The sequence below is a fragment of the Sprattus sprattus genome (genome assembly GCF_963457725.1).
Source record: "Sprattus sprattus genome assembly, chromosome: 8".
Lineage (NCBI taxonomy): Eukaryota > Metazoa > Chordata > Actinopteri > Clupeiformes > Clupeidae > Sprattus > Sprattus sprattus.
The window spans coordinates 9,518,284-9,543,249 of NC_137927.1; the positions used below are offsets into that span (position 1 = coordinate 9,518,284).

Below are 24,966 nucleotides of genomic sequence, written 5' to 3' on the forward strand. Positions count from 1 at the left end.
AATTACAGGAAGGAATTTCTATGGAATACAAAGAAAGGTTGGGGGTAGCAGGAGTACTGTTAGGAGCAATCAGGAGGAAAACATCCTGTCAAAAATGAGGTTTGGACATATGGGACTAAATAACACTCTAGTCATAATTAAAAAACATGTTGATGGACTCTGTGTTTGCGGAGATATTCAAGAGACCATAGAACATGTAATAGAGATGTGTCCAAGATATCAGAGGCAGAGAAAGATACTTAATAGTCTCCTGAAAGAAGAGAAAGTGGTATTGAAGATTCCAGACATTTTACAGAGAAACTCAGGAGATATTTGTTTGTTGTTTTATTTTTCATTTTCTGAAAAAAACAGGTTTATTTTATAGGATTTAGTAAGGGTGTTCAGATCCACACTCCAGTACAGAAGGTGGCGGTAATGCACACTAAAAGTTGCTTGCCAACCGCCATAAAACAAAGAAGAAGAAGAAGAAGAAGAAGTCAGTCAGAGAATTTCCAAGATGTCGTCGCTGAATGACAGATCAGTTTGGGATGAGGTGGAGGTTTGTTTTTATTTATCAAATTTCATAAGATACAAAATTTTAGTTGGTTTTGTGTCTTATGAAATCCAAAGGTATCATACTCAATTAGCTGTCATTTGGAGTCATTCAGTCTGGTATTACAAAAATACTGAAAGTAAACACAATCTAACCCTGTGGAGCTAGCTAGCTTATTAGCTACCCGGTTTTCAGCATGACACAGGAAATTAGGTAGCATAGAGGCTAACATTGTTATAGCAAGCTAATATCTAGCCACTGAGCTTTGTGACTAAAAACAACGACTTGGCTTCTTAAATTGTCAGACAGCGATTATGTACTCGTTTTTGTCTCCGCGTCCTCTATAACTATTTGACATGTCAAGTCCTCTGTATTGATTTAAGTAATATAGGTTGCTAAGCGTGCTAGGTAACGTCAACAGTTTAAAATACAATTATCTGGTTTAAGGTTAGCTTCAGTCAAACACCGACTAGCTGCCTCTAAGGTAGCAAGGCTCGGGGTCTCGCTAGCTAGTTAGCTAATGTTAGCGTGACCCTTTATTACATGACTTGGTATAAAGTGAAGACAAAAAGGCGGACGTGTGTAATATCCTTACCTTTCTCATCTTCTATTATGATGGTTTCAGCAACTTCGTAATTGAATTAGCCAAACAGCGTGTTCAGGTAGATCTGTTCTAGCGTTAGCTACGTTACCTAGCTTTCGTTGTTTTTTCAGCAGGGTTCGTTAAACTCAATCTTACCAAGTGCCATTATCACATACCAACAGACATTTGTATTCTTATTGAATATTTTGTGATTTAACGTTATGGACGTTTTGGTTACTATTTGTTTCATCTGGAGTTTTTTTTAGGTTTTACTTATGTGTGACTGACTTTTTTAGGATGGGATTGGGGAGGAAGTCCTCAAAATGTCCACTGAAGAAATTGTTCAGCGGACGCGTCTTTTGGACAGTGAGATCAAGGTAGGATAGCTGAACTGCTCCTAATGTTCCACGAGTGATTGTCTGCGTGTGTGTCCATTTAAAAACTCCAATACTAAATCTTCACACCTTTTCAGATCATGAAGAGTGAGGTCCTAAGGGTGACCCATGAGCTCCAAGCTATGAAGGATAAAATTAAAGAGAATACAGAGAAGATTAAAGTCAACAAGACCCTGCCTTACTTGGTCTCCAATGTTATTGAGGTAAATGTTAGTTCATACCTGTCACTGACCTCTCAATAAAGATGCATCCAAAAATGTTATGAATCTAGTTTGCAAAAAGGTTTTTATAATACAATTAATACTATGAATGAAGGACACATAGTAAGATTCATACTGTATCCAGATTGTATTATTTGCACCTACACACTCGACACACTCTTTTAACTTCACATAACACCTGTTGTGATTGGCAGCTGTTGGACGTAGATCCCAACGACCAGGAGGAAGATGGAGCCAATATTGATCTGGACTCCCAGAGAAAGGGGAAATGTGCTGTCATCAAGACCTCTACGAGACAGGTGCGTCTTCATGACACTAGCGCAACGTCATGTGTAATCAGTCCGTCATCAACGCAGCATGAACACATCACACTGGACATGCTGCTGTCAGTAGTAAATACACATCTGAGAACCAAACTAGTGGCATTTGCAGTGCGAGGATGGTGCTCCATCAATTTTATGAAAGAAGTGCCGTTTTTTTTACGTAGTATTAATAGGAGTTTGAATGTCTGTTTAACTGAATATATGACTTCCACATTAGGTATTAACTTGTGTATGTCATTGTGTGTCTGTATTACATTTCCCCTTATAGACATATTTTCTGCCAGTCATTGGTTTGGTGGATGCTGAGAAGTTGAAGCCAGGGGACCTTGTGGTATGTATTTCATTCCAGGCAGAGAGCTTTTGTTGGTTCCCACTAATACTTTTTGTTTTTCGTTGCTTGCTCTTGTCCTTTCCAAAATTAAAGCTTTTCCAGTCAGACCCCAACGGAATTCTACCAGAGAGATTTAAGCCTCTTGTATTCTAATACCAGCGCTAATGACTTGGTTACCAGTGACATTGTCAAAAGCACCTTGTTTAAAATAAATAAATAAGGAGCACTGAATTGAGATTTTAGGGCCAGATTCAGGGAACAGTGCTTTATCCAGGATGTGTTAAATTGTGGCTTGATGGTGATGGAGAGTTGTTCATTGGCACACAGGGAGTGAACAAGGACTCCTACCTGATCCTGGAGACCCTCCCAACTGAGTATGACTCTCGGGTCAAGGCCATGGAGGTGGATGAGCGCCCCACTGAGCAGTACAGCGACATTGGAGGCCTTGATAAGCAGATCCAAGAGGTACACTAACAATACTTAATTACCCATTCCTGAACTGACTAGATAACACAAAAACTTAACAATACATATCAGTAGTGGTTAACTGGTAATGAATTTGGTGTTGTTTGTGGCGCTGTTAACCATCCTCTTTGATCGGAAGTTTGTGTTTTACAACTGAACCTTAAGTCATGAAGGTAAACCATTATCAGCCAGTAGTTCCTGAAAACATGCCTGAGTTAACAGTGAATAATGTTTGTAGTTGAGACTGTTGCGGTGACTGTGGGATTGTTCCCTATAGTTGGTGGAGGCCATTGTGTTGCCTATGAACCACAAAGAGAAGTTTGAGAACCTGGGCATCCAGCCACCTAAGGGGGTGCTGATGTACGGTCCCCCAGGAACAGGAAAGACTCTGCTGGCCAGGGCCTGTGCTGCCCAGACTAAGGTAAGACGTGTGGATGTGTTTGTATGTGTGAGCGGTGGATGTGTGCGTGAGTGGTGGGTGAACAAAGAAACACTTATGCTTTTCAGGATGTCTCTTTTTGAGATGCCAGGTGTAGGGACGACAGTGAAAATTAACTCATAAAATATATGTAGTGATATTTTTACTGGAAAGAGAACTAACAAAGCAAAAACAATAATAAATTACCGTTTTGATTACTGTAGAGGCTTGCAAATATTGTGACAAAAATAATAGGTTCTTAAAGTTGTGGTTAGAAAAATTCAAAAAATGTTTTTCGGGTATTTCCAGAGGTTTTCCCACAGGTGTGTCTGACGTTCTGAAATTCTCAATCTTGAACTGGAAAACGAGGCGATGTATTCTAATAACTCCAAGATGAGGCTGTAGACCTAACGTCCAACTATCCATACAGCCCAAAACATAATGCCAACAGCACGCAGTGGGAGAAATACAAACTTAACGCAGCTGGCCACTGTTTTTCTAGAGGTCACAGGTCATGCCCGTTCAATATGGCTGTAGCTGAGCGTCTTCACTGGTGTACCTACCAAGTGATGGAATGCTTGTTGGTTTAAAGCAGGCTTATAGAGAGTGTGTGTGTGTGTGTGTGTGTGTTTGTGTGTGTGTGTGTGTGTGTGTGTGTGTTAATGCTTGTTCATATGCTCTTATCCTGAACCTCTGTGTCTTTTTTTTCCCTTTAAGGCCACCTTTTTGAAGTTGGCGGGTCCACAGCTGGTCCAGATGTTCATTGGTGATGGTGCCAAGCTGGTCCGTGATGCTTTTGCTCTGGCCAAAGAGAAGGCCCCATCCATCATTTTCATTGATGAGTTGGATGCTATTGGGACCAAAAGGTACATTTCTGTATGCTTGCATGCACGCTTGCTCTTGTCGAGCAGCTGTTCTGCTGCAGGTATTAATGTATAGGCTATTTATACTTATTACATACATTTATATACATTTGGCCATTCAGTCCTCTTATATTGGTAATGAAGGTTTAGGATGGAGTTGGCTTGCTAGGACCTTGAAGGGGAAGTGTTTTAATGAAACCCCGGTATAATAACGTGGATTAATAAACTCATAGTATTATTACCAAGTCACCTAGGGATTCATGTTGTGCATGTTTCTGTGCTAAACATGTGGTACAGTGAGTGAGATGCATTAGTTTGTCCTTCCTGCCTAGACGTCAATAACATCTTTTTGGAGCTGAGCTCGAGAACCATTACAGTGCACAACTGCACCTAAATCTCTAAGCTTTCTGCTCAGTCTTTGTATGACTTCAGTCTCAGTACATTTTGACAAACTTAGTTGGTTTATTAGAGTCGCAGCACTCCATTCTTAAAAGCCCCTTGTCAGGCACCTGTGAGGACATATCCCAAATAGGCCACCTTTCCTCTTCTCCTGTAGGTTTGACAGTGAGAAGGCTGGTGACCGTGAAGTGCAGAGGACTATGCTGGAGCTTCTCAACCAGCTGGACGGGTTCCAGCCCAACATGCAAGTCAAGGTAGGTACCTGCATTCAAGCCTAATACATACCCAATTCCCACTCGCATTGAATGCCGTTTATTTGTTGCGGTAATGCGGTATTGGCATTGTGTGGGAATGGGAGTCAAATGATGGCTATATTTAGCTGATATAACAGCATCCTCAATTGGAGTTTAACTTGCTTAGTTCATGTTAACGCGCATAAGTAACTGCCAACTGTTGAGATGGTTTCCTAAGCTGAGTTAGATCACTCATAGTTCGGTTAACGGAGGTCCGTGGTTCGTAGTACCCTGTAATATACAGTCAGGTGGAATACAGGACACTTTGCCGTCATGGAGGACTGAGTGGGAATGAACAATAGTTGTCCTTTCCGTGTCTCTTATCTGACTCATTAATGTATTTCATATGTGAAAGGGGCTATAGATAGCCTCGGAGTTTAACTTACTTAGTTCATGTTAACGCGCATAAGTAACTGCCAACTGTTAAGATGGTTTCCTAAGCTGAGTTAGATCACTCATAGTTCGGTTAACGGAGGTCCGTGGTTCGTAGTACCCTGTAATATACAGTCAGGTGGAATACAGGACACTTTACCGTCATGGAGGACTGAGTGGGAATGAACAATAGTTGTCCTTTCCGTGTCTCTTATCTGACTCATTAATGTATTTCATATGTGAAAGGGGCTATAGATAGCCTCGATCATTTATCGTAGTGTTCCCTAGTTCCGCCACGCGATTAAAGAAACCATTATAAACATTGAAAGATCGTAAAATCTTTACTCAATCAACTAACCTTACATGTTTCAGTAGTGGTGGGTGTCTAGATTACGACTGGTATCTGGATTGGATAGCAACTGAAACATGTTCCCTGTTTCTTCCCTGTTATGCCTAACCGACACACAAATATGGCCGTTTGATGTCCTCAAATACATTTACAGTGAAGGTATACCATTCAGCTCAGTTTTATAGTAGCACTGTGTTGTAACAGTTGAACTACTGCTAAATGCTAAGAGCACAAAAACAAAAGAGGAAAACATTTTTGTAACTACAGGATAAGGTCTATGCGGGCCATCCAGTCAGGGCAGGTGCATGTGAGGTTTGCTTGTAATGTACTACACCGTATGAAACCCATCATTACAGATTTCACATCCTGGATTTGAATGTGCTTGCGTGAAATACAACAAAGCCAGTCTGGCTGTATGAATGTTCATCACCCTGGTCCTCTGCCTCCAGGTCATTGCTGCCACAAACAGAGTGGACATCCTGGACCCTGCGTTGCTTCGCTCTGGACGTCTTGACCGTAAGATCGAGTTCCCCATGCCCAACGAAGAGGCGCGTGCGCGCATCATGCAGATCCACTCACGCAAGATGAACGTCAGGTAGGCTCCAGCTGCCCTATGGTCACGTGAAGAAATGGGGGGGGGGAGTTTTGTTTGCACAGGCGTCATCACCCTTTTGGGGGCAAAGGTCACACCCTTACGTGATTCATGTACCAGCACAGGAGTTCTTGGAGATTCCTGAATTGTATGTATTTTAGCTCACCAGATCCCAACTCTATCATGACATATTTTATCAATCTGAAGATGTTTCATGTTTTAACACGTGTGGTACATATATATGGTACTTATATATGTTTATGGAAGACTTTATTCCGTAGACTGTATTGACATAGTTAATGTTTCAAGTCCATGTTATATACAGTATCGCGTGCAAAATGGGTTTTCATCCAAAGACTACAAGTGTGTATCTGGTGTGTGAGGTTCATTACACTTACAACACCATTTCCTCTCTCCTCATCCAGTCCTGACGTGAATTATGAAGAGCTGGCCAGATGCACAGATGACTTCAACGGTGCCCAGTGCAAGGCTGTGTGCGTGGAGGCCGTAAGTATACTTTTACTCCTGTCACTATATCATATGGTGCACATTAACGATTATGTCACCAAATGTACGGTATGCCTGTCACACAAGACTGTCTGCCGCACATGTAAGTGAGGCACTCCTCAAGACTTGTTTTATAGGCTACGATGTTTTTGACAAGTTCATTAAAATATTATTAGAGGAAATTATGGGGGCATTTTTTGCCCTTCTCCTTGTGATATCAGGGGCAAAATTATATTTTTTGGGGGCAGTTTTGCCCTTTGCCCTCGTGTATTTCTGCCTCAAGTGCTTGTCTGTGCTTTCTGTCTTCGCGTTGCAGCGTTAACCAGGATACATGCCCAGATAAAAACATGATGTCCTTCTGTCTGTCTAGGGTATGATAGCGCTTCGCAGGGGAGCCTCTGAGCTGAACCATGAGGACTACATGGAGGGCATCCTGGAGGTGCAGGCCAAGAAGAAAGCCAACCTGCAGTACTACGCTTGAGTCAAGGGATGGCGTTTGGTGTCTGTATGTATGTGTGTGTGTTTGCATTTGTACGAATGTGTGTGCGAGTGTGTGGTGATGGGGGAGGTTGTCAAGCAGCCAAGTGTCACTGACATTAGGTGATCACTGGTCCTTGGATTGACAGAATGACCTTTTATAACCTTGTGGGGTAGTTCCCACTCTTGTGCATGACACAGAAGTGTTTCAGTGTATCAGTCTTTACTTTATTTGGACTGGACTGATTACAAAGTGACTGGTGTGCCATCACATTAGTCCTTCCATTGATATAAAATAAATAAATAAAAAATTCATTGGTATGGCAGCCTGTTGTTTCCTTGCTTTGCCCGTTCTTCTTGATCTGGGCAGAGTTGTACTCAGTGACCCATTTGTCTCAGAAAATGACATTAGAGTCTCATTCCATAGTGACTGGGCAGCAGTAGCGGTGGTGAAATGAAGCTTCATGAAACCTTGAAGCTTTCTAGACAGATCTGTTGAAAAGTCGTTTGTTTATTGAGGCTTCAAAGGCACTCTAGTCTAGGGACACATGCTGGCCAGTGAAAATACGGTGTAGAAAATATCGGGACATGAAATTCCATAATGAAATTGAAACAGTCCATTTGATCCAGCAAATTGCTGTATGACATTGTTGAACAGAGGGCAGTTAAAGTGCTTTTGGATAACTGGTCAGCAGGGCAGTGATGGGGTTTTTCAGACTGGAGAAAAGGGTGCAACCTTAATTTGTTAAACTGAACAGGGGGCAGTGGATGTGCTTGTGTGACATGAGGGGGGAACCCTAATTGTTTTCATTTAAAGTTTTGGTTCAAAAAGATTGTTATTATTTGTGTTGATTGTTCAAGATGGGAATTGTGACATAGTTGAAGCGCCCCGCCAAAAGTGAACCCCTTCTCGAAGCAGTGGAATCAAACAAGGCTTTGACCGTCAACACTGACGTTATTTCGCCAAAACCACACAAGTCTCCATACGGATATCTGGCTGGAAGTGCTTGACGTTCTCGAAATAGCTTCAAAGCCTTGCTGTTAAGGGCACCAACACTACTGGTCAGCCATCCGCTGTGCAATGAGATGGCTATCCGGAACATCCTTTCAGATTGTGTAAGAAAAAGACGGACAAGCTATGCGTTTCAGTCTATCAGTGGCCAGACTTGAATTTCCAGAGCTGGTTTGGTCAACTGGTCCACTTCATAATTGTTAAATCTATTTGATTTTCACAGCGACTGCAATTTGCAACTGAAGTATTGGGGCACGGAATTGTTGACCAGTGCTCACCTGGTCACCTCAGTACAGGAAACCATTTTCATAATCTACATATTAAAATAGCTTTCACTGCATGTCTGCATGAGAAAAGGTCTATTGAATGACAGCTATCCCACAAAATACATCCAGTGCAAACAAAACCACACAGGACATGAAAATCCCCCAAAAAGCAGTTTATTTGGACCAATCAGAATTAACTCAGTGTTATGACATCTGCTTTGAAGACTTCATCCAGGCATGGACTTGCACCTCTTAATAATTACTTGCACAACATATCAGCTTCCACTAGACTGAAAGCTAGTGAGTGACTGAGTCGCCACATGGGCCCTTGTCTGGGATTTCAGCATGAAAACAACGTACACCACAATACTCACAATCAGGGCGGACTAGACAGCCCCCCACCCTCTTAACGTTAGACCAATAACAAGGCTACATGCATTTATTTCCTTGGGTGGGTGGGGGGAAACATCTCGACTATCCAGGTAAAAAAAAAAAAAAAGGTTGGTCATCTGGGGGAGCCAGGCGTGCATATCTTTGACAATCTCAGGAACTTCTTACCAAGCGCCAGATCCTGGGATTGGGGGCAGGACTGTTCCAGTCCTCGAGTGCTAGCCCCGACCCTCGGTGAAGCTGATTGGACACTTCTGCAGACACCTTTGTCATCCTGTAGCCCCTCCGATTTCCCCACAAGTGAGATATCCCCGTTTCATTTTATCATTTATATAAATCTCTAATTATTAAAATAAAGCTCTTCACATTTCCAATGAAAGCAGCTTGAGTTGCGGTGAAAATGTTTTCATTTACTTGTAGGCAGACTTGACAGTTTGTTGTTAAAAAAAAAAGAACAACAAAAAATAGTCTGTTATGTAAACAAGTGCATACAAAGGATTAGAGGGTCCACCTCACCCCACCCCGGCCATCATCATTTATATTATTACAATAAAATGCTATGCCGTCAACTTCTGGTTTAAAAAAATCTTTTCTGATCAATGGCGTACGTCTTCCCTGCAGGTAGCTTCCTGAAAAATAAACTGTTGCCTCGGCTCATATTTCCCTGTAGATTGGAAACAGACAAATTGACAGGATGAGTAAGTGCATTCATCTTATCTGATCTAAAGACTCTTCTGTACTTTTATTTATGAAAATGTTTTGAATGGAAAATTGGCTATCGTCCACAAGATGATTGCTTATATAAATGTACAGCTTATGCCCAGAAACAGTGGTTTTATGAGAAGTGTAACACTAAAGTACTATACAATGAAAATACAACAGTACCACTCGCCTTACTACAGTATTACAGTGCTACACAACTATACTACACAGAAAGTACAGCAATGTACTGCATTGTAGAAAGTGGTCATAACTTTAAGTTAATGTTGTAAAGAAGCCTAGTGGCTTTGCCAGTGATTGAGATACTGACCTCTAGACTGAGGTGTCTCCAGCAGTCCACCCATGTTGGGTACACAGAAGCATATGGGGGGAGGCCACCTGCAAGACTGCAAACACACAAAAATGGCAGACTGGATGTTGAAAACTTTCTGTTCATTTCTAAACTTCACCTTCCTGTCATTATTCATTTGTAAAAAAGAATTGCAGGTATATAGTTTTGATATATTTATCTATTGTGTTCACAAACGTAATAATTTCTTGTCTTTAGTACTGAATTTGCGCAAACAAAGCATGCACATGCACTAGAGGCCCTCTTATCTTCTGCAGTACTGCTGATTGGCTGATTGCCCGACTGCCCCTCCCAATGACTAAGAGCAAGGCCAGACTAAGCGGATTTTCATACTTTCCGGAACGTATTCGGGTTTAGTCAATCGCTGCCAGACAAAGCTGTGCTGCGCTGTTCTACGGCCACACACACCCATTGAAACTGGTGAATATGCTGTAGAACATATGCAAGGCCTGTTGGTGGCGCTGTGAAGGGTGCTACCGGAAATGGAGAAGAAGACTCGTAGAAGAAGACGACAAGTTACAACTAGTTAAGTTGGTGACAGTTCAGTTTGTCGCCAAGTAGTTGACCATACTGTGCCTTATACATTTCCTATGCTTAAATCATCATTGTTCGACCTGTATATGATGCATTATGTGCATACCTAATGAAAGTAAGGGTTTTCATGAAGTTGCTACTGTGATAGATCGTGTGTATTAAATACCACATTTTGGGCTACCATCTAGTGCTATTAGTAGTGATTAGCACGCTAAGCGGAGATTTAGCTATGTTCTGTTCTTATGTTGATACGCTGTAATACAGATGTGTTCAATCCTGCTAAGATTTCGACTGGATGAGATATGAATGAGATCCATGTTGCCTAGTGTAATGTCCACTATTATATGTATCTGGTAATATTAGTTGTGTAATTCAGTGCAGTGTAAATTAGTCCCCATAAAGAAGACTGCTTTGGTAACTCAGTGAATAAAACGTGCCCTTCTTAGATCGTTGTTTGCCAGCCATAAACAGAACAGAAGACTTACATTTTTTTGTTTTTATTGCGATTGGGAAGATGTACGTGACTACTTGACAGCTTCCAGCGTTCACGTGGGATAATTACGTCATCAGATTCGCGGATTCAAACCCGATTTGCGACCAGACAGGCCCTGATAGCAGGGTAGATTGCAACCTTCCCACTCTGGAGAGGGGATTCTAACCTTGGCGAAAAGTAACGCTCCAAATGGCAGATTTATCTGGCCGGGAGGCCAGTTTGTCAAGTTATTTTCCGGAAAGTATGAAAATCCGCTTAGTCTGGCCTGGCCTTAACTGAAGCAGAGGATTGCTGGCTGCAGGAGGGGCAGGAAAGGAGATTGTCTTATTCTTGGTTATCACTCCATAACCAGGAAGTGGATATTTCATTGTCTATATTGAACCTCAAAACCTGCATAGAACTGAATTTTCGAGTGTTGCACTACTGATGCTAGTCTTACCTGCAGTTGTTAACAGCCATTAGGTTGGACACCAACACAAATGGGTATGTCAGCATACTGGCAAAAAACTGGAGAAAAGGAGGACAAATGAAGAGATGCTATCAGTCCATAAACATTTTTCTCCCTCCTCCATCGATACTCTTCAGCAGCACGCACATATGACACATACAGGAGCACAATGCAGGTTTTGAAAAAACATGCACTCACCCCAGTGACTGCTTGTGAGCAGTTTTTTATTTCTCCGGTGTGGCTCATCTATGGCAAGAGGCAGAGGGTCAGTCTCTCAGAAGTCTTTAAGATCAAAGAGTGAAATACCACTGTGACAGAACGTACGTTATGAATGAAGGACTTACCGAGTCATCAATAGCATATGTGTTAATGAGATGGGCAAGCATGTTGCAGATCCACAGGGAGAGGACATCGCCCAAGAGACGAGGAACCAAGCCACTGGGGGGGGGGGGGGGGGGGGGGTTAAAAATGAAAAACACTTTTTGCATTGACCTCAAGACCATTTGAGTACTGACACATTTATCATCTACAGTTGAGCTACATACGCAAAAAATCCCAGAATGCCTTCTTCCTTGTAGATTGTTACAACGGAATCAAACACACCACTGAGGAGAACAAAGAGGCTGTTAGTTTGTCATACTTTTTATTTTTTAAGTTTAATACATATAATTGTATTGTTCATAGAGGCAGTGCTCCAGGTTTATCACAATAAACAATGCATTTCAAAAGTGATCAAAATAAAAGATTGAGATAAAAGCCATGACTGTACACACACACCTGTATTTGGTTTCTCTGCCAATGAACTGGACCATGCATCTCAGGGTAATTACTTGAAGCAAAAAAGAACATTAATACATTTTCTTTTTAAAAATCCAATCCATCCCAATCTGATACATCTCATCGGTATGGCAAACCTACCACACCATTTAGGCAAATCCTTTAAAAACACTACGGTTAAATAAGTGACAAACTTGGTATCAAGTCATTGAATTGGTGTTCCATCCCGCAGCTAAGCTAAAGAGCCTGAGAAAGAAATCAGCATCAAAGTTACCATGGAAGGGGTGGGTGACAATAGTGGCACAGGAGCGAGCAATCATCTCTCTGGTAGTCTGGGAAGAGAAGGGGTGAAGCGAGGAGAAGAGAAAAAAAAATTAGGAGGGAAAAGTTCTGTCAGTTCTGTCGACACATATGCATGGTAGACACAAGTACTGTACATAAATAGGCAAAATGTGCTAACTGGGCAGTGAACAGAACTGAACCATGGAAACTTAATATTAAAACCTAATCGGGCTGATTTTCAGCAACATCAATGTGTTGTAGGGACAAATAGGCAATAGATTTTACAGTAAAAGCAGCAGCTCATTTTGAGACATCTCCACTATGGAGTCATTAAAAATATGAAGCAGAGACATTTTCTTGCAATCCATGCAATTGGAATTATTTTATTCAGTTTTTTTAAGCAGCTATTGTACTCACCTCATTCACAACATGTTGAAGCGATCCTTCCTCTTCTTTCTGATTGCTGCTCCCAATTATCTAACAAAAAAACAAATACATTTGCAGAATCAAGACCTGTTGTCAAATAACTCGTATGAAAAAAACTCAAACGAATTGGCCTTTATGAGACAAACAGCAACAGAAATATAACTATACCAATCTCCTACGGTGAGTACAAAATACTAGTGTGTCATGTAAGTTAAGGACTGATTTGTTCACACATACCTCATATTTACCCTCCTGGCATTTCTGAAAAACACAATAATAGTAATATTAAATTCAGAGCAATCGCATCTAACAAAGTTGCCTCATCTGCTAGCAATGTGAGGCAACAGTTGTCTCCTTATTTAGCTGCTGATCGAAAGTGAAAGGGCATTTCAAGTTGGGTAAAGGGGTCAGATATACTGCCAACTGTGGTAAGTATTCTGCATGTCTAGCTGCTACATAGCCACATACCAGTGGCGGCTGGTGGTTTTTAAAGTGAGGGAGGAAGAACTGTGCGCCTGGTTGCCATTGGCCTGCTTATTCCGTTGGTGGCATAAGTATGTGAGATACAAGTTGTTTCAGGGTGTTTTTGTGGCCTACAGTACTACAAAATAGCAGGCAGGGATACAATTGATACAAAGCCACCAGTGTGGCACAATTGTACTTAAAAAGCTGGTGGGCAGCATGTCTTTGGACTAGACAAGGCCAGAAGGAAAGGATGCAAAGCCAATAAGTCAAATCAGGCCTACTCTTGATTTGAAAAACTAAATTCTAAATTTTGGGCCTACCATTTGGCCTATTTTCCCCCTTAATTACTAAAGCTATTAAGGTTATTATTTGACTAATTTTATTTTCAGCTGAAATTGTTTAAAAAAAATTAAGACACAAGACCAAAAGTGATGCCATTTAAAATGCATCATGCTCTGAATCATTCACTAACATCCTTTCCACAATATTAAACAACAAGTAACAAAGACAACAAGAGAACATTATTTCAGAACTATTAACATTAACATCAGATTATGCCAGATTATTACAGCTATCACTCAAAGTAGCCTAGTATGAGGCCAATGCCCAAATTACAAGTAGGCTAATTAGAAAAGATACGAAACACATCGCGTTCTGAAACATTCATTAACAATTTCCATTCAGAATTTCAGCTGAACGTGAACAGTCAGACTAACAATAGGCGTATGAACGATTTAAACAAAACAGTACAGCCGATTGTTTTTTTATGGTACCAGTGAGCTATAAGTATTTCGCCTACCAGTTAGCATTATACGGCAGCGGTTTTACCATTGGGTTTAGTGACTTGGATTTTTGGAACAGGTTTCCCTTTTGATACTAACCTTCTCCCTGTAGCTCAATGAATGAAACGGTTTGTTCAATAAAACATGAACAATAGCTTCGTTCTCCATTGCACGTCCTCTTTATTTCAGGCATGAAAACGGGTCAGGGGTGAAAATGGTGAGGAGGATATTACCCCTCCAGGGGGGTCCGGGGGCATGCTCCCCCGTAAGTAAAATTTTAATATTCCCTATTTAAAAGCATCAATCGGATACATTTTGAGATGCTATTTTTCCAACCTGGGGAGAGCTGGAGAAACTTAAATTCAGCCATGAGTCAACAATTATTATGGCCTCCTTACTTAGTATTATGCAAGCCATTTCATGCCAGCCTGTCACTGGGTCTAACAGTTACAGTATATGAGGCACAATGTGGTGAGGGCACCACAAATGGCTTAATGCATAACCCCCACAAGAGATGGTGGACATGCTGTAACTTAACTTGTCTACTCTTCCATCATGATTGACAGCCAATACAATGTTATGTAATTCAGATTTCAATACATTTTATTGGCAAGGCCCTTCGCGTTAATATTTCCATGCACTCGCGCTCCCTTCTGGCACGCGCACATGTTCTAGACCTGCCAACCTTGAAGAAAGTTTTTGAGTACCAGCTTTTTTTTTTAAAGCTCCTATTTTAAGTATCCATCTATCTACTTCCAGTGGCACTTGATCTTGACTGCTTTGCCTCATAGCTTGGCGACTTGGCCTTTTTGAGCAGAACATCACTGAAGCCTTCCATGTGACAAGTCCCTTTTGCAGCCATGCTCACCTTTTTTGTCACCAAAGTGCTCATGTCAGTGCTCAGGGTTGCTCTGTATTGGGTCTTGTTTATGGTAACAAGACTGAAAATCGTCATCTGACGTCATGATTTGTTTTATACCTGCAAGGCTTGTAGGTTGACTGGCTGCAATAGTAGGAATTATTTGCTACGTTAACAGTCTGTAGTCAAACACCTTTGCAATGATCACTTTGCCCCAACAGAGGGATTCAAAGTTAGAACAGGGAATCTCCGTGGCGTTTGAGTTAACGTAACTGCAGCTAAATTAGCTTACCCCATCAGTTATGCACACCGTAGCCGTCTCGTAACCAGGCTAATCACATCATATGCTTGCTACTACGGCTAACTTTTTTATACAAATGTATCTGAAGGTTATACCCCTTAAAATGCATCATCTCGTTAAGTTACCGAACACATGTTTTAACGTTTTATATGCTAACATTTCGGTCAAACGTATGTGGTTGATTATTACTCCCCCACTTCCCATTGTACCTCAGCAAGGGTATCTTACGTTCCACCTTCTTGCGCGAGCATTGACTGTAGACAAAACTGTCAATGGTCAACCGCTTTCCCAGTGTTGACAGATATAATTAATTATCCTCCAAATACGATAATTTTGAGCCTTTGATATGATACGCCATATACAATCTGGCAACACTGAGCACCTTGCCGCGGCCACCACTAGTTGCAGTACATGTCATCTGAATATGAAGATGATGTCCAAAAACTTTGTTGCGGGGGAGGGGGCGTGTACACAAAATGCGTGCAGGTTGGCAGTTCTGCTGTTTGCAGCTCACTGAATATGATCCCCCCCCCCAGAAAAACTCATCGAATGTACACGATTCACGTAGGTCACCTATTTTGTTTTCAAAACGGCGAATTTAGCCGAAAGGTGAGTGATTCTCATGCCTGTTATTTGCAATCTTTCTACAACAATCTTTAAGGGGTGGTAAGTATTCTGCATGTCTAGCTGCTACATAGCCACATACTGCCATGTCAAACAGCTCTACAGTACTACAAAAACAAATTCATATTACTATACTATTAATGTGTCATTATGGAGATATGATTGTGGAGGGGATGCTAATACCTATTCTGGATGTGTAAGCTACTTGAGGAAATATAATAGCCTTTCTTACATCACTCCCTTGAATTATTACAGGAAGAGGATACAGCTTTTATTTTTGCCCGGTCATTTCACCCAAGGTTATTTTTGGGAATAGGCTTTTCCAATAAATGATTTACACAAAAATAAAATGCTTTCAACACTGCTCATCAATGTAATTTCAGAAGATGTAATTTCAGGGTCAACAGTCGCAATGGTCAGTTAGATTTCAGTCCAACACCCATTGCTGATGAGGCCATCTATGAACCCGCAGAGGGACAGGAACTTGGTGCCCAACATCTCCAATTTATACTTTTCACCCAAACTGCTACAATAGCTTGCCTGATCAGTCTAGCCGATATTATCTTACACCCCTCAAAACAGAACAATTCAAGACAACTCCAGAGTATACTGGATATACTGTGGTGATGGGTAAACAGTGGGCACACTAAGCCAAAACAAGATTGAAGCTATCAACTGGAAGGCATAAGGTTCATTCCTACTTTAAAGTAACACTATGGAGTTTCTGGAGCCGCCAGGTAGAGGGCACTTGCTTGATGTTTGACTGTTAGAAAGTTGTTGGCAAGCTAGCCAACATAGCTATCACAATACCATTACAAAGAAGCCGACGCAAGAGCACTTATAACTAGCATCAATGTCCAAGCGTGTTATAACAAGCTTGCTAACATCGCTAACGAGATGTCTTGCAGCTAAACTTAGTCAAACCTGTTGAAATTAGCTTAATTTGTTTATGACAAACGAGTAAACAACTTTCCTAACACAGTCAAACATCAAGCAAGTGCAACACAAGACAAAGCAAGACAGCAAATAAGTTACTGAATAGTTCAGCCTACCTGGTGGCTCCAGAAACTCCAGTGTTACTTTAATTAACAAGTAACATCGAACAAAAGCGCCTGCTAGATGAATGTTGAATGCTAGATTAATGTTAACCATTAACGTTCTACCTGCAGGACACGGCTGTGAACGAGTGTGCCGATGGTCCCCGCACAGAGTCGCGGTGCTAAGCCGTTGAACAGGCCTGCTTTGCCATCAATCTTCACAATGTGTTTGGCTGAAAGGAAATGAACACAGAAAGGTTAGGAGAAATTAAACTACAACATACAGCAATGCTCGACAACAAAAAGTAATTGGGAACAGTGAATTGAGGGTGACTTTTCCTATAAGGAAATAAGAGCATGTAAACTACCTTATCAGCCCTTCTGTCTACTCAAAAGAAAACCACATTCCACAGAACCAACAATGGCTCTACATTAGGCCCGAATACTTGCAATGTATTTATACAACACTGGTCTGTTTATTGAAATAAAATGTGTTTGCAAAAACTGTAAAACCGGTTCCATGTTCTTCACAGATGTGACAACATGAATACTGACAATCACAGATAAGTACTTCACATCTATCTTGAATCTCAAAAATGTGTTTAACTGAACAACTTTAAATATAAAGCAATATAATCATGGTACAGTATCACAAATACATAAGAAGACTATGAAAAGTTGCCATATGAATGACCTAAACATGGCACTGGATTTTTTTGTATAAAGCTATGTCATCAATTCACACACGTTTGGACAGTATACCCTATATTTCAAGTACACAGCTAAAACATAGGCTACTGTCTATGGAGAAAAATCTGGAAAGAAATATAGGCTATACTGTCCAAACGTGTGTGAGATGATGACAAAGCCTTATACAATTGAATTAGACACACACACACACACACACACACACACACACAGTCAACGGTCCTTACCATAAGCAAAGAGTCCTGGCAACTGGTACACCTGTCGACCAAACAAATTTCTCCCTATTGAAGGAGGATGAGGTTCATGTCCCACCTGTAATAAAACAGATTGGTTCAGAGGCCAAAGTTCATTGATTTCAAATCTTTACTTAAGCTATTTCTTCAGAGATCTCTACCTTTCTTTGCCACAGTAACGCGCAACAAACAACACCCGCACAAGATAAATCTTAATTTGACAACCATGGTCAAATAAATTGTACAAGTGAAACAAAACTCGTAGGAATTTGCTAGTTAAAATGTTTAAAGACCGTTTAAAGTACGAATTAATAGTAGCACGTCAATCTAAATAACATCCTAAGATTACAGGCGTGGGGTCAAGACTCACTGAAAATAAGGACACCTTTACTAATATCTTGCAACAGAACTCAACGCCGTCAGGGCTGTGTGTTTGTTACCACTGCCAGTACGCATATCGTTAACTAGGTATGCACACAGTATTTGCAAACTTTATCCCCCTTCAATAACCTTACAGTGGGCCAAAGGACACTTCCTGGAAAACTCGCTAGCTCAGAAGCAATTTCATGCTAGCCTGCAAGAGGTCCTGGGATGGAAGATTAGCTGTCAAACATATCGTATAATCGTCCGTTCCATTCTATTTTTTTTAAGTAGTTCATGTCAAATCAAGATGACGTGTGGTCTACATTAAGCTAATTAGCCAAACCCCAGTATTTCTGTTGCGAATCCACAAACCCCCGTACTCTGACCTTTAGTGACGTAAAGTGGGAAGCCGGCTAACAACCTAGCCGACTACGAAACGCATACAGTTAGCTACCAAGCTTTTGCGTTGAAAATGCCACTTTCTTGATTACAAGCTCCGCTTTCAAAGAGATGGTGCACTGTTCTCATAATCTAATTAAGGTCTTACCACAAAATGTGTCTTATGTCAAAAAGGTTTTCAAGCAGGTTAGCTAATGAAAACCGAAAGCAGCGAGCTAAAAATTAGCTGACAGCGGGTCACCGTAAACGCTTTTGCATCTGCTGACATGTTGTGCTCGCTTGCAAGGACACCAATGCCACCGAGCAAGCACGGTCTTACCTGCACTAGAACTTTGATGTACATGAGAGGGTGGGAGAGGACAGTCAGTCCAGATCCCAGCAGAACTTGGCCACATGTGTCCGCCATTATGGAGACAATTTACAATAACCTCCTCCTCCTCCTCCCGCAAAGGGAAGGAACGGATGAAACGAGAATGTGTCACGTGACATGACAAACAGCCTATATCAGGTGATCAGGGAGTAAGGCAAAAAAGATGGCGATCAGTTTCTACTGTCACGACTGTGCTCTCGTCATATAACCTAAATGCATCCAACAGGTGGCAACACATTATCACTATTTGCCCGTCACCTCCTCACATTTCCTGAATATTCCACACGTTTTCAAAATTGAGATAAAATGCCGTTAACTAACATTAGCTTTGGACCCTTTTCAGATACAGTATTTTTTTTCACGTCAGTGTTTATTGCATCCCGGTAATTGCTCCCGATTGAGATTTATTTATTACAAAAATCGTTATCATGGTGTCCAATAGATGCTTGTGTAGCCCAGCTAAATATTAGTCATATTAGTCTTGTCTCCAGAACCGTTTATCTTCAGCCACGAAAACGAGTAGGCACGAACTTTAGAGAACAAAGTCGAACTAGAATTTAATCTAATAAGACATCGATACATTTTCCTTTTTATTTGATAAGTAGCCTATTTCGTTTTACCCTGCCGTTTAATGAGAAGAGAGTGAAGTTCGTCTTTGATGAAGAAAGAGCTTCGATTGGTTTTTAAGTTTGGATTGAAGAAGACTCGGAAAAGATGGCGAGCTACCCAAGAGGTACATATCACGCGCATGCAGCATGTAACCTGTGGTAGCCTGGCCAGCTACCATAGGCCTAAGGTTTCCTCGACGGTTTGAGCACGAACATTGCAACATTTGCGCGTGGACAGATAAGTTCACCTTTACACACTGAAAAGGCGATTCCTTTCACACACACACACACACACACACACACACAAGGACTGTTGATTGTGACTGATAATACTGTTTTCCACACTGATTTGTTGTTTTGTATTTGACTTTCCACACTGAATTGGTACACTGTTTTTTTTAAAGTGTATACTGAGTTTTATATAGAGTGCATTGACTTGTATTGCTTTGTTTCAATTGAATGTACATTTTGGTGCATATGGTTTTGTTATTTTCTTTTCTTTAATATACATATACTACACATTTACACACACTCATTCATACACTGACGGCAACATATTCACATCTTTTCAATATTACATCAAGGAAACTGTACAAAATAAAGTGTTAACTATTTACAACTCTAGTTTTCTAGAATCTTCGTGAGTGTAGCTTCTTTTCACTAGTCCAGACAACACAGGTGCTAGCCTACATAATTAGTGGCGAGCTAGCCAGGAGAGTTGTGGCTTTAGTTTTGTACAGTTTCCTCATCTGTAATTACAAGAAAAATATTTTGAACTTGTTGCCCTAACATTTAAGCATTTAAAAATGGATGTCACAAGATCTAAAAACATCAAAGTGCCTAATGCCGTGTTAGTCAGGGGATTGTCTCATTCTGAGGCTGATGATTATATTTTTGAGTTACTACGTAGATATGGCACTGTAAGCAGAGTCTTGCAGATCGATAGCCCAGATCCAGCTTTTCTGAACACTGCTGTTGTAGAGTACGACAGTGGCGCAGCTATTGATAAACTTAAGGATGATCTACCTTTTTCCAAAATATCCCCTTCTGATCCAAGTGTGATTCATCACATTAAGCTGCTGTCAACTCTATTTACCACATCTCTAGGATCTAGCCTTACCAGTAGCTATATAACAGAACTTAAAAATGTGGCAAAATTAGGTGGCATGGACTTTGAAGCATTGCTTCATGAAGAGTTAGCCAGAATCCGAGTGTCCATTAAAGGTGAATCTTCCACACAAGATGTAAGCTTAGGGAAATCCCCAAGCTGTCACTTAAACAGGGCTGATGTATCTATACGGCTAGATGAGGATGAGGATGTAATCAAGGGCGTAGGTTTGGTCTCAGCATTGGTAGGGACAATGCCCGGCAGAGTTAGCCAGAATCCGAGTGTCCACTAAAGGTGAATCTTCCACACAAGATGTAAGCTTTGACAGCATCTTGTCTCACAGGCTCGAGGGCACATTAGAAAACTTAGAAATGTATTTCTAACTCTTCAGGACGACGAACATTGTATTGATAATAATACGAATGAGTTTGCAAATATATTGTGAAGAATATTTTTTTTCTCAAATTAACAAAATATTGGTAGGGACTTTTTTGTCTTTCCCAAACTTTGGTCGTGACTAGTCCCTACCAACCCTATGCAAACCTACGTCCTTGGATGTAATTCAAGGAACTTGCTCTTTTCCAAAAGAAAACACCCAAAGCCCTTCGCCCAGAATCTTGACTTGTTCAGTTCCAACTTCTGCAACAGCCATACGCTTACCCGTTGATTAGCTAAGTACCCCTGAGGTCCAAAGATTAGTCGTTGAGCACATAGTGAAGGGTGATGATGCTTCTTCCAGGCATCTCTCTCTGAAATTAAGATCCATTTCTGGGAAAAGTCCTGTTCCAGCAATGGAAGTCGATTATGAAACATGGCGAAGCCACATTGATTCTATCTCAAGGATTCTTCTTTTCCTGATCTGCAGGTGGTCAGGAAAATTGTTGAAAGTCTCTTGTCTCCTGCAGCTACCATGGTGAAGCATTTAGGTCCTCAGGCGAGTTCTGCTTGCTACTTGAGTTGGTTGGATTCTGCTTATGCTGCTGTGGGCGATGGAGACGAACTCTTCGCAAAGTTCTTGAACACAAATCAGAATGCTGGCGAGAAACCTTCTGCTTATTTACATAGGCTATAGATCTCTCTCAGTGCAGTAGTGAAGAGAGGTGGACTACCTGCCAGTCAAATGGACCACCAGTTGCTGAAACAATTCTGCAGAGGCTGCTGGAACAACAGCCTAGTCACAAATCTCCAGCTTGAGCGAAAATTAGATAACCCACCATCTCTATCTGAGTTCAGGCTTCTGGACAGAAGAGGACAAACAAGCCGCAAAGTCAAGCCGCATGAAACAGCATCTTGGCTTTCCAAAAGCAAAAGCTCAGTCCAACATGCATTCTGTGTGTGACCCTTTTGCTACTGAGGTTGACATGTTTTCAGTTACCTCTGACCTCCCCTCAGAAACAAAGAAAATGAGAATGTAAATAGCTGATCTTCAAGCTCAGTTAGCTACTCTAAAAGTTTCAAAAGAACAAAATGCAGGGGCTAGCAGCAAAACAGAAATATATAGAAAAAACAAACCTAAAGACTTCAAACAAGAGACACCACAGCAGTCCACACAGCAGTTTGCAGGGAAAGCGAATAAAAAGCCCAGACCCTGGTATTGCTTCAATTGCGGGCAAAATGGTCATATCTCACCCTCCTGTAGCGATGAGCCTAATCCAGCACTGGTGGACGCCAAGAAAAAAGAACTGAGGGAGAAGCAAAGAGCTTGGGATGAGTTTAATGTGTCTTTCAGCACTCCACCTTTAAACTAATGTCTGCTTCTGTTGGGGGGGAAATGGGAGCAGAAATAGGTGTTAGTAGCCCCAAGCAAAACACTGTTAGTCAGCCTATCATACAGTCTCATTGTGGGATAGCCCTCCCGGAAGCCATAGAGATTGCAATGAGAGCCCTGTTTTGTGAAAACATGAAAGTCACACAGCTGCTGCCTGCAGAAATATCTAGAGTATATACAAAATCAATCAAGTTGTTGTCTTTTAATAGCTTTGCTTAGTTACACTGACATTCTGTGACTGTTCTTCCTTTCTTACTGGGTTCACCAGAGCTTTGTTTACATGTAGCCAGGGCCCATAGACATATTTATGTCAATCTTAATAGTCTGAATGCATACCTGTATACCTATATTCAGCGAAAAAATTACACTGACAGGTGTAATAGGCGGAATAATATGTGTGCGGGGGGAGGGGCGTGGTGGCGGCGGCTACAAACATGAAAAAAAGGATACGGGACTCAAATGTTTGGAAACACCACTGACAATGGGCCCGTCATAAGAGGCAGCACCTGGGCCCGTGGTAACTACCTGAATGTTCTGCTGTACCAAACTGTGACAAAACTGAAAATTCTGAAAAAGTATTTCCTGTATTTTAAAAATACAAAATACATGTATTGTATTTTGTTACATTTTCTGGCACCAGTATTTTGTATTTTATTTTGATACATTTATTTGAGGGGTATTTTGTATTTTGTATCAAAATACATTTAGATGTATTTTTGCCCATCTCTGACTGTCACTATGTTTACATTATTGTGCCCTATAAAAGATGGTCCTCCGGCCTTCAGAGTGGAGAGAGACATGATTGAGACCTAAGCCTGGTGTTGTGTTGTTTTTTATTGTCAGAGGTCTGGGTTTCTCTCCCAATCTACAGATTGATAAACGTATTAAAATCCAGAACTCAACTGAACTGAACTGGTTTGGCCTTTCATTTACGAGAAAAAACGGAGGTTTTATCACGGAAAACGATCATTTCTAAAAACTCCGGCCAAAGTGGAGATTTCAGGAATACTCAGTTTTTGCGTGTGCACTGGGTCAAACGGAGTTTTAGGTTATCAAACGTCACACATGCGCCTAAAAATGCATTCGTCATGTGAGCAACCTATATTTACAGTTAGTTTGCTTACTGATCATGGATGCTGTTAACGTAGTGCTCATTTATACGTTAATTCAAACGCAGGATTGCATTCTTTCAACCCTATAACTGAATCTCTCAACTGTGTGACTATTGGCTTTAACAATGGTATCCCCTGCACTTCCACCAGTGGACTACGAGTTTTACATTCCATCTTGTCTACCTGTTGTAGCCAAATAAACGTAAAGGATCCACATATCTAGGACTCATAGCCAATTTAATGGATTAGCAGCCTACTTATGCAAACCTACAGGTTTGGTATAGTTATGATGGCGCTTGGGGGCGTATATGCAGAAACTTCTGCCCCTCCGTTCATGTAAACAGAAACTTTTTTGGAAAACGACCTTGTGTGTACGACGTTATTTTTGAACGGAGGGGCAGAAATATTCTCTATTCTGTAATTACCCGGCTATGTGTAAATGTGGTCTTACTCTTATTCACTCCGTTTATGAAGAGACGGACAAAACACTTTCTTCATCACTGGTGATTCAAAAACTGAGGACATAAGAACCATGCTACAGCGTAACATCCTAATAGCAGCCTGATGCAAACTATGGAAGAAGAGATAGACGTGATGGGGTAACGACAGCGCTACTAGTTATGGCTTCGACAAGCCAGTGAGACAGGCGCTGCTTAGAAATGGGCATCCCCTTCCCCGGGGGGGCCCAGGAGACAAAGAACGGGGCATAAAGCCTAATTTGCACTTCTCCAATTCGGTCGTAGAGGGACACTTTGGCACGCCTTGGCCTTGGCCTTCCCCCAGGTGTTAACTCCCATCCGAGCCCTCGGAGAGCCCTCGGAGAGCTGATCGGAGAGGAACGCTTTTTTCTAACTTTTCGTAGAGAGTCGGAGAGAGTCGGATACCCCCTTGGCTGTGATTGGTCCACTAACGACATTATTTCCCAACGACATAATCACCCACCGAGTCAATGTCTCTCATACTACTGACACATTTACTTACATTTTATATGAACAGCCTGCCTTTATTAAACTCCAGCATCAACAGAAAAATGAACTGGCTCACACAAAAAAGCACCTTTAAACGCACAAGCCCGGGCAAGGGCGAGATAAGCATAATGAAATTGAATTATTCTCATTGCAAGAACGGAATTAAATAGCCGACACATGCTAGGCATCTGCTATGCCTAAATACAACTCACGTTATACAGGCTACTACACCAGCATTGACTAGAAATATGTCCATACAGTAGATTTCCCCTCGTTTGGTATTGTTTTAAACTCTCCAGATGACAGTTTATTTTTAAACTCCTTCCATTACCAATGTTCCGCCTGTAATCGCGTTGTCACACCCAGGCATTTAAACCAACTCCCGCACATAGGAAGAAGGCTGTTATCCTAAATGGGATTTATTTTATTGTCAAAAATGCGAAG

The 24,966-nt window shown here is 41.3% G+C and overlaps 2 protein-coding genes across 3 annotated transcripts; one reads left to right on the forward strand and one right to left on the reverse strand.

The window, feature by feature from the left end:
- Positions 1–466: 466 nt before the first annotated feature.
- Positions 467–7,446, forward strand: psmc3 (proteasome 26S subunit, ATPase 3). 2 transcript variants are annotated; one of them, XM_080843601.1, is made up of 12 exons: positions 467–538; positions 1,412–1,492; positions 1,588–1,713; positions 1,926–2,030; positions 2,323–2,385; positions 2,713–2,850; positions 3,128–3,271; positions 3,986–4,134; positions 4,688–4,784; positions 5,994–6,139; positions 6,562–6,643; positions 7,014–7,446. In XM_080843601.1, the coding sequence occupies exons 1-12, from the start codon at positions 497–499 to the stop codon at positions 7,122–7,124; spliced, it is 1,284 nt and encodes a 427-aa protein (XP_080699727.1). In that variant the 5' UTR covers positions 467–496; the 3' UTR covers positions 7,125–7,446. The 2 variants fall into 2 exon arrangements, with proteins under 2 accessions (XP_080699727.1, XP_080699728.1); XM_080843602.1 differs by having other exon boundaries at positions 476–532.
- A 1,110-nt stretch (positions 7,447–8,556) lies between these two features.
- On the reverse strand, positions 8,557–19,046 carry mtch2 (mitochondrial carrier homolog 2). Its single transcript, XM_080843604.1, has 13 exons — positions 18,908–19,046; positions 17,821–17,905; positions 17,012–17,118; positions 13,055–13,078; positions 12,809–12,868; positions 12,384–12,441; positions 12,110–12,161; positions 11,878–11,937; positions 11,677–11,770; positions 11,531–11,578; positions 11,324–11,391; positions 9,819–9,894; positions 8,557–9,452 (listed from the first exon to the last, which is right to left on the reverse strand). Exons 1-13 carry the CDS (start codon positions 18,992–18,994, stop codon positions 9,366–9,368), a joined length of 906 nt encoding a protein of 301 aa, XP_080699730.1. The 5' UTR covers positions 18,995–19,046; the 3' UTR covers positions 8,557–9,365.
- Between the last annotated feature and the right edge of the window lie 5,920 nt (positions 19,047–24,966).

What these genes read in the sequence shown, in the direction of transcription:
- psmc3 (XM_080843601.1), top strand. Translation starts at nt 497, where the DNA reads ATGTCGTCGCTGAATGACAGATCAGTTTGGGATGAGGTGGAG. An exon ending in TTGATAAGCAGATCCAAGAG is followed by an intron (nt 2,851 to 3,127) that starts GTACACTAACAA and finishes TGTTCCCTATAG; the next exon opens with TTGGTGGAGGCCATTGTGTT. An exon ending in CCTGTGCTGCCCAGACTAAG is followed by an intron (nt 3,272 to 3,985) that starts GTAAGACGTGTG and finishes TTTCCCTTTAAG; the next exon opens with GCCACCTTTTTGAAGTTGGC.
- mtch2 (XM_080843604.1), bottom strand. Translation starts at nt 18,994, where the DNA reads ATGGCGGACACATGTGGCCAAGTTCTGCTGGGATCTGGACTGACTGTC. An exon ending in GCTCACAAGCAGTCACTGGG is followed by an intron (nt 11,392 to 11,530) that starts GTGAGTGCATGT and finishes CCTTTTCTCCAG; the next exon opens with TTTTTTGCCAGTATGCTGAC. An exon ending in ATGGCTGTTAACAACTGCAG is followed by an intron (nt 9,895 to 11,323) that starts GTAAGACTAGCA and finishes GTGTGTTTGCAG; the next exon opens with TCTTGCAGGTGGCCTCCCCC.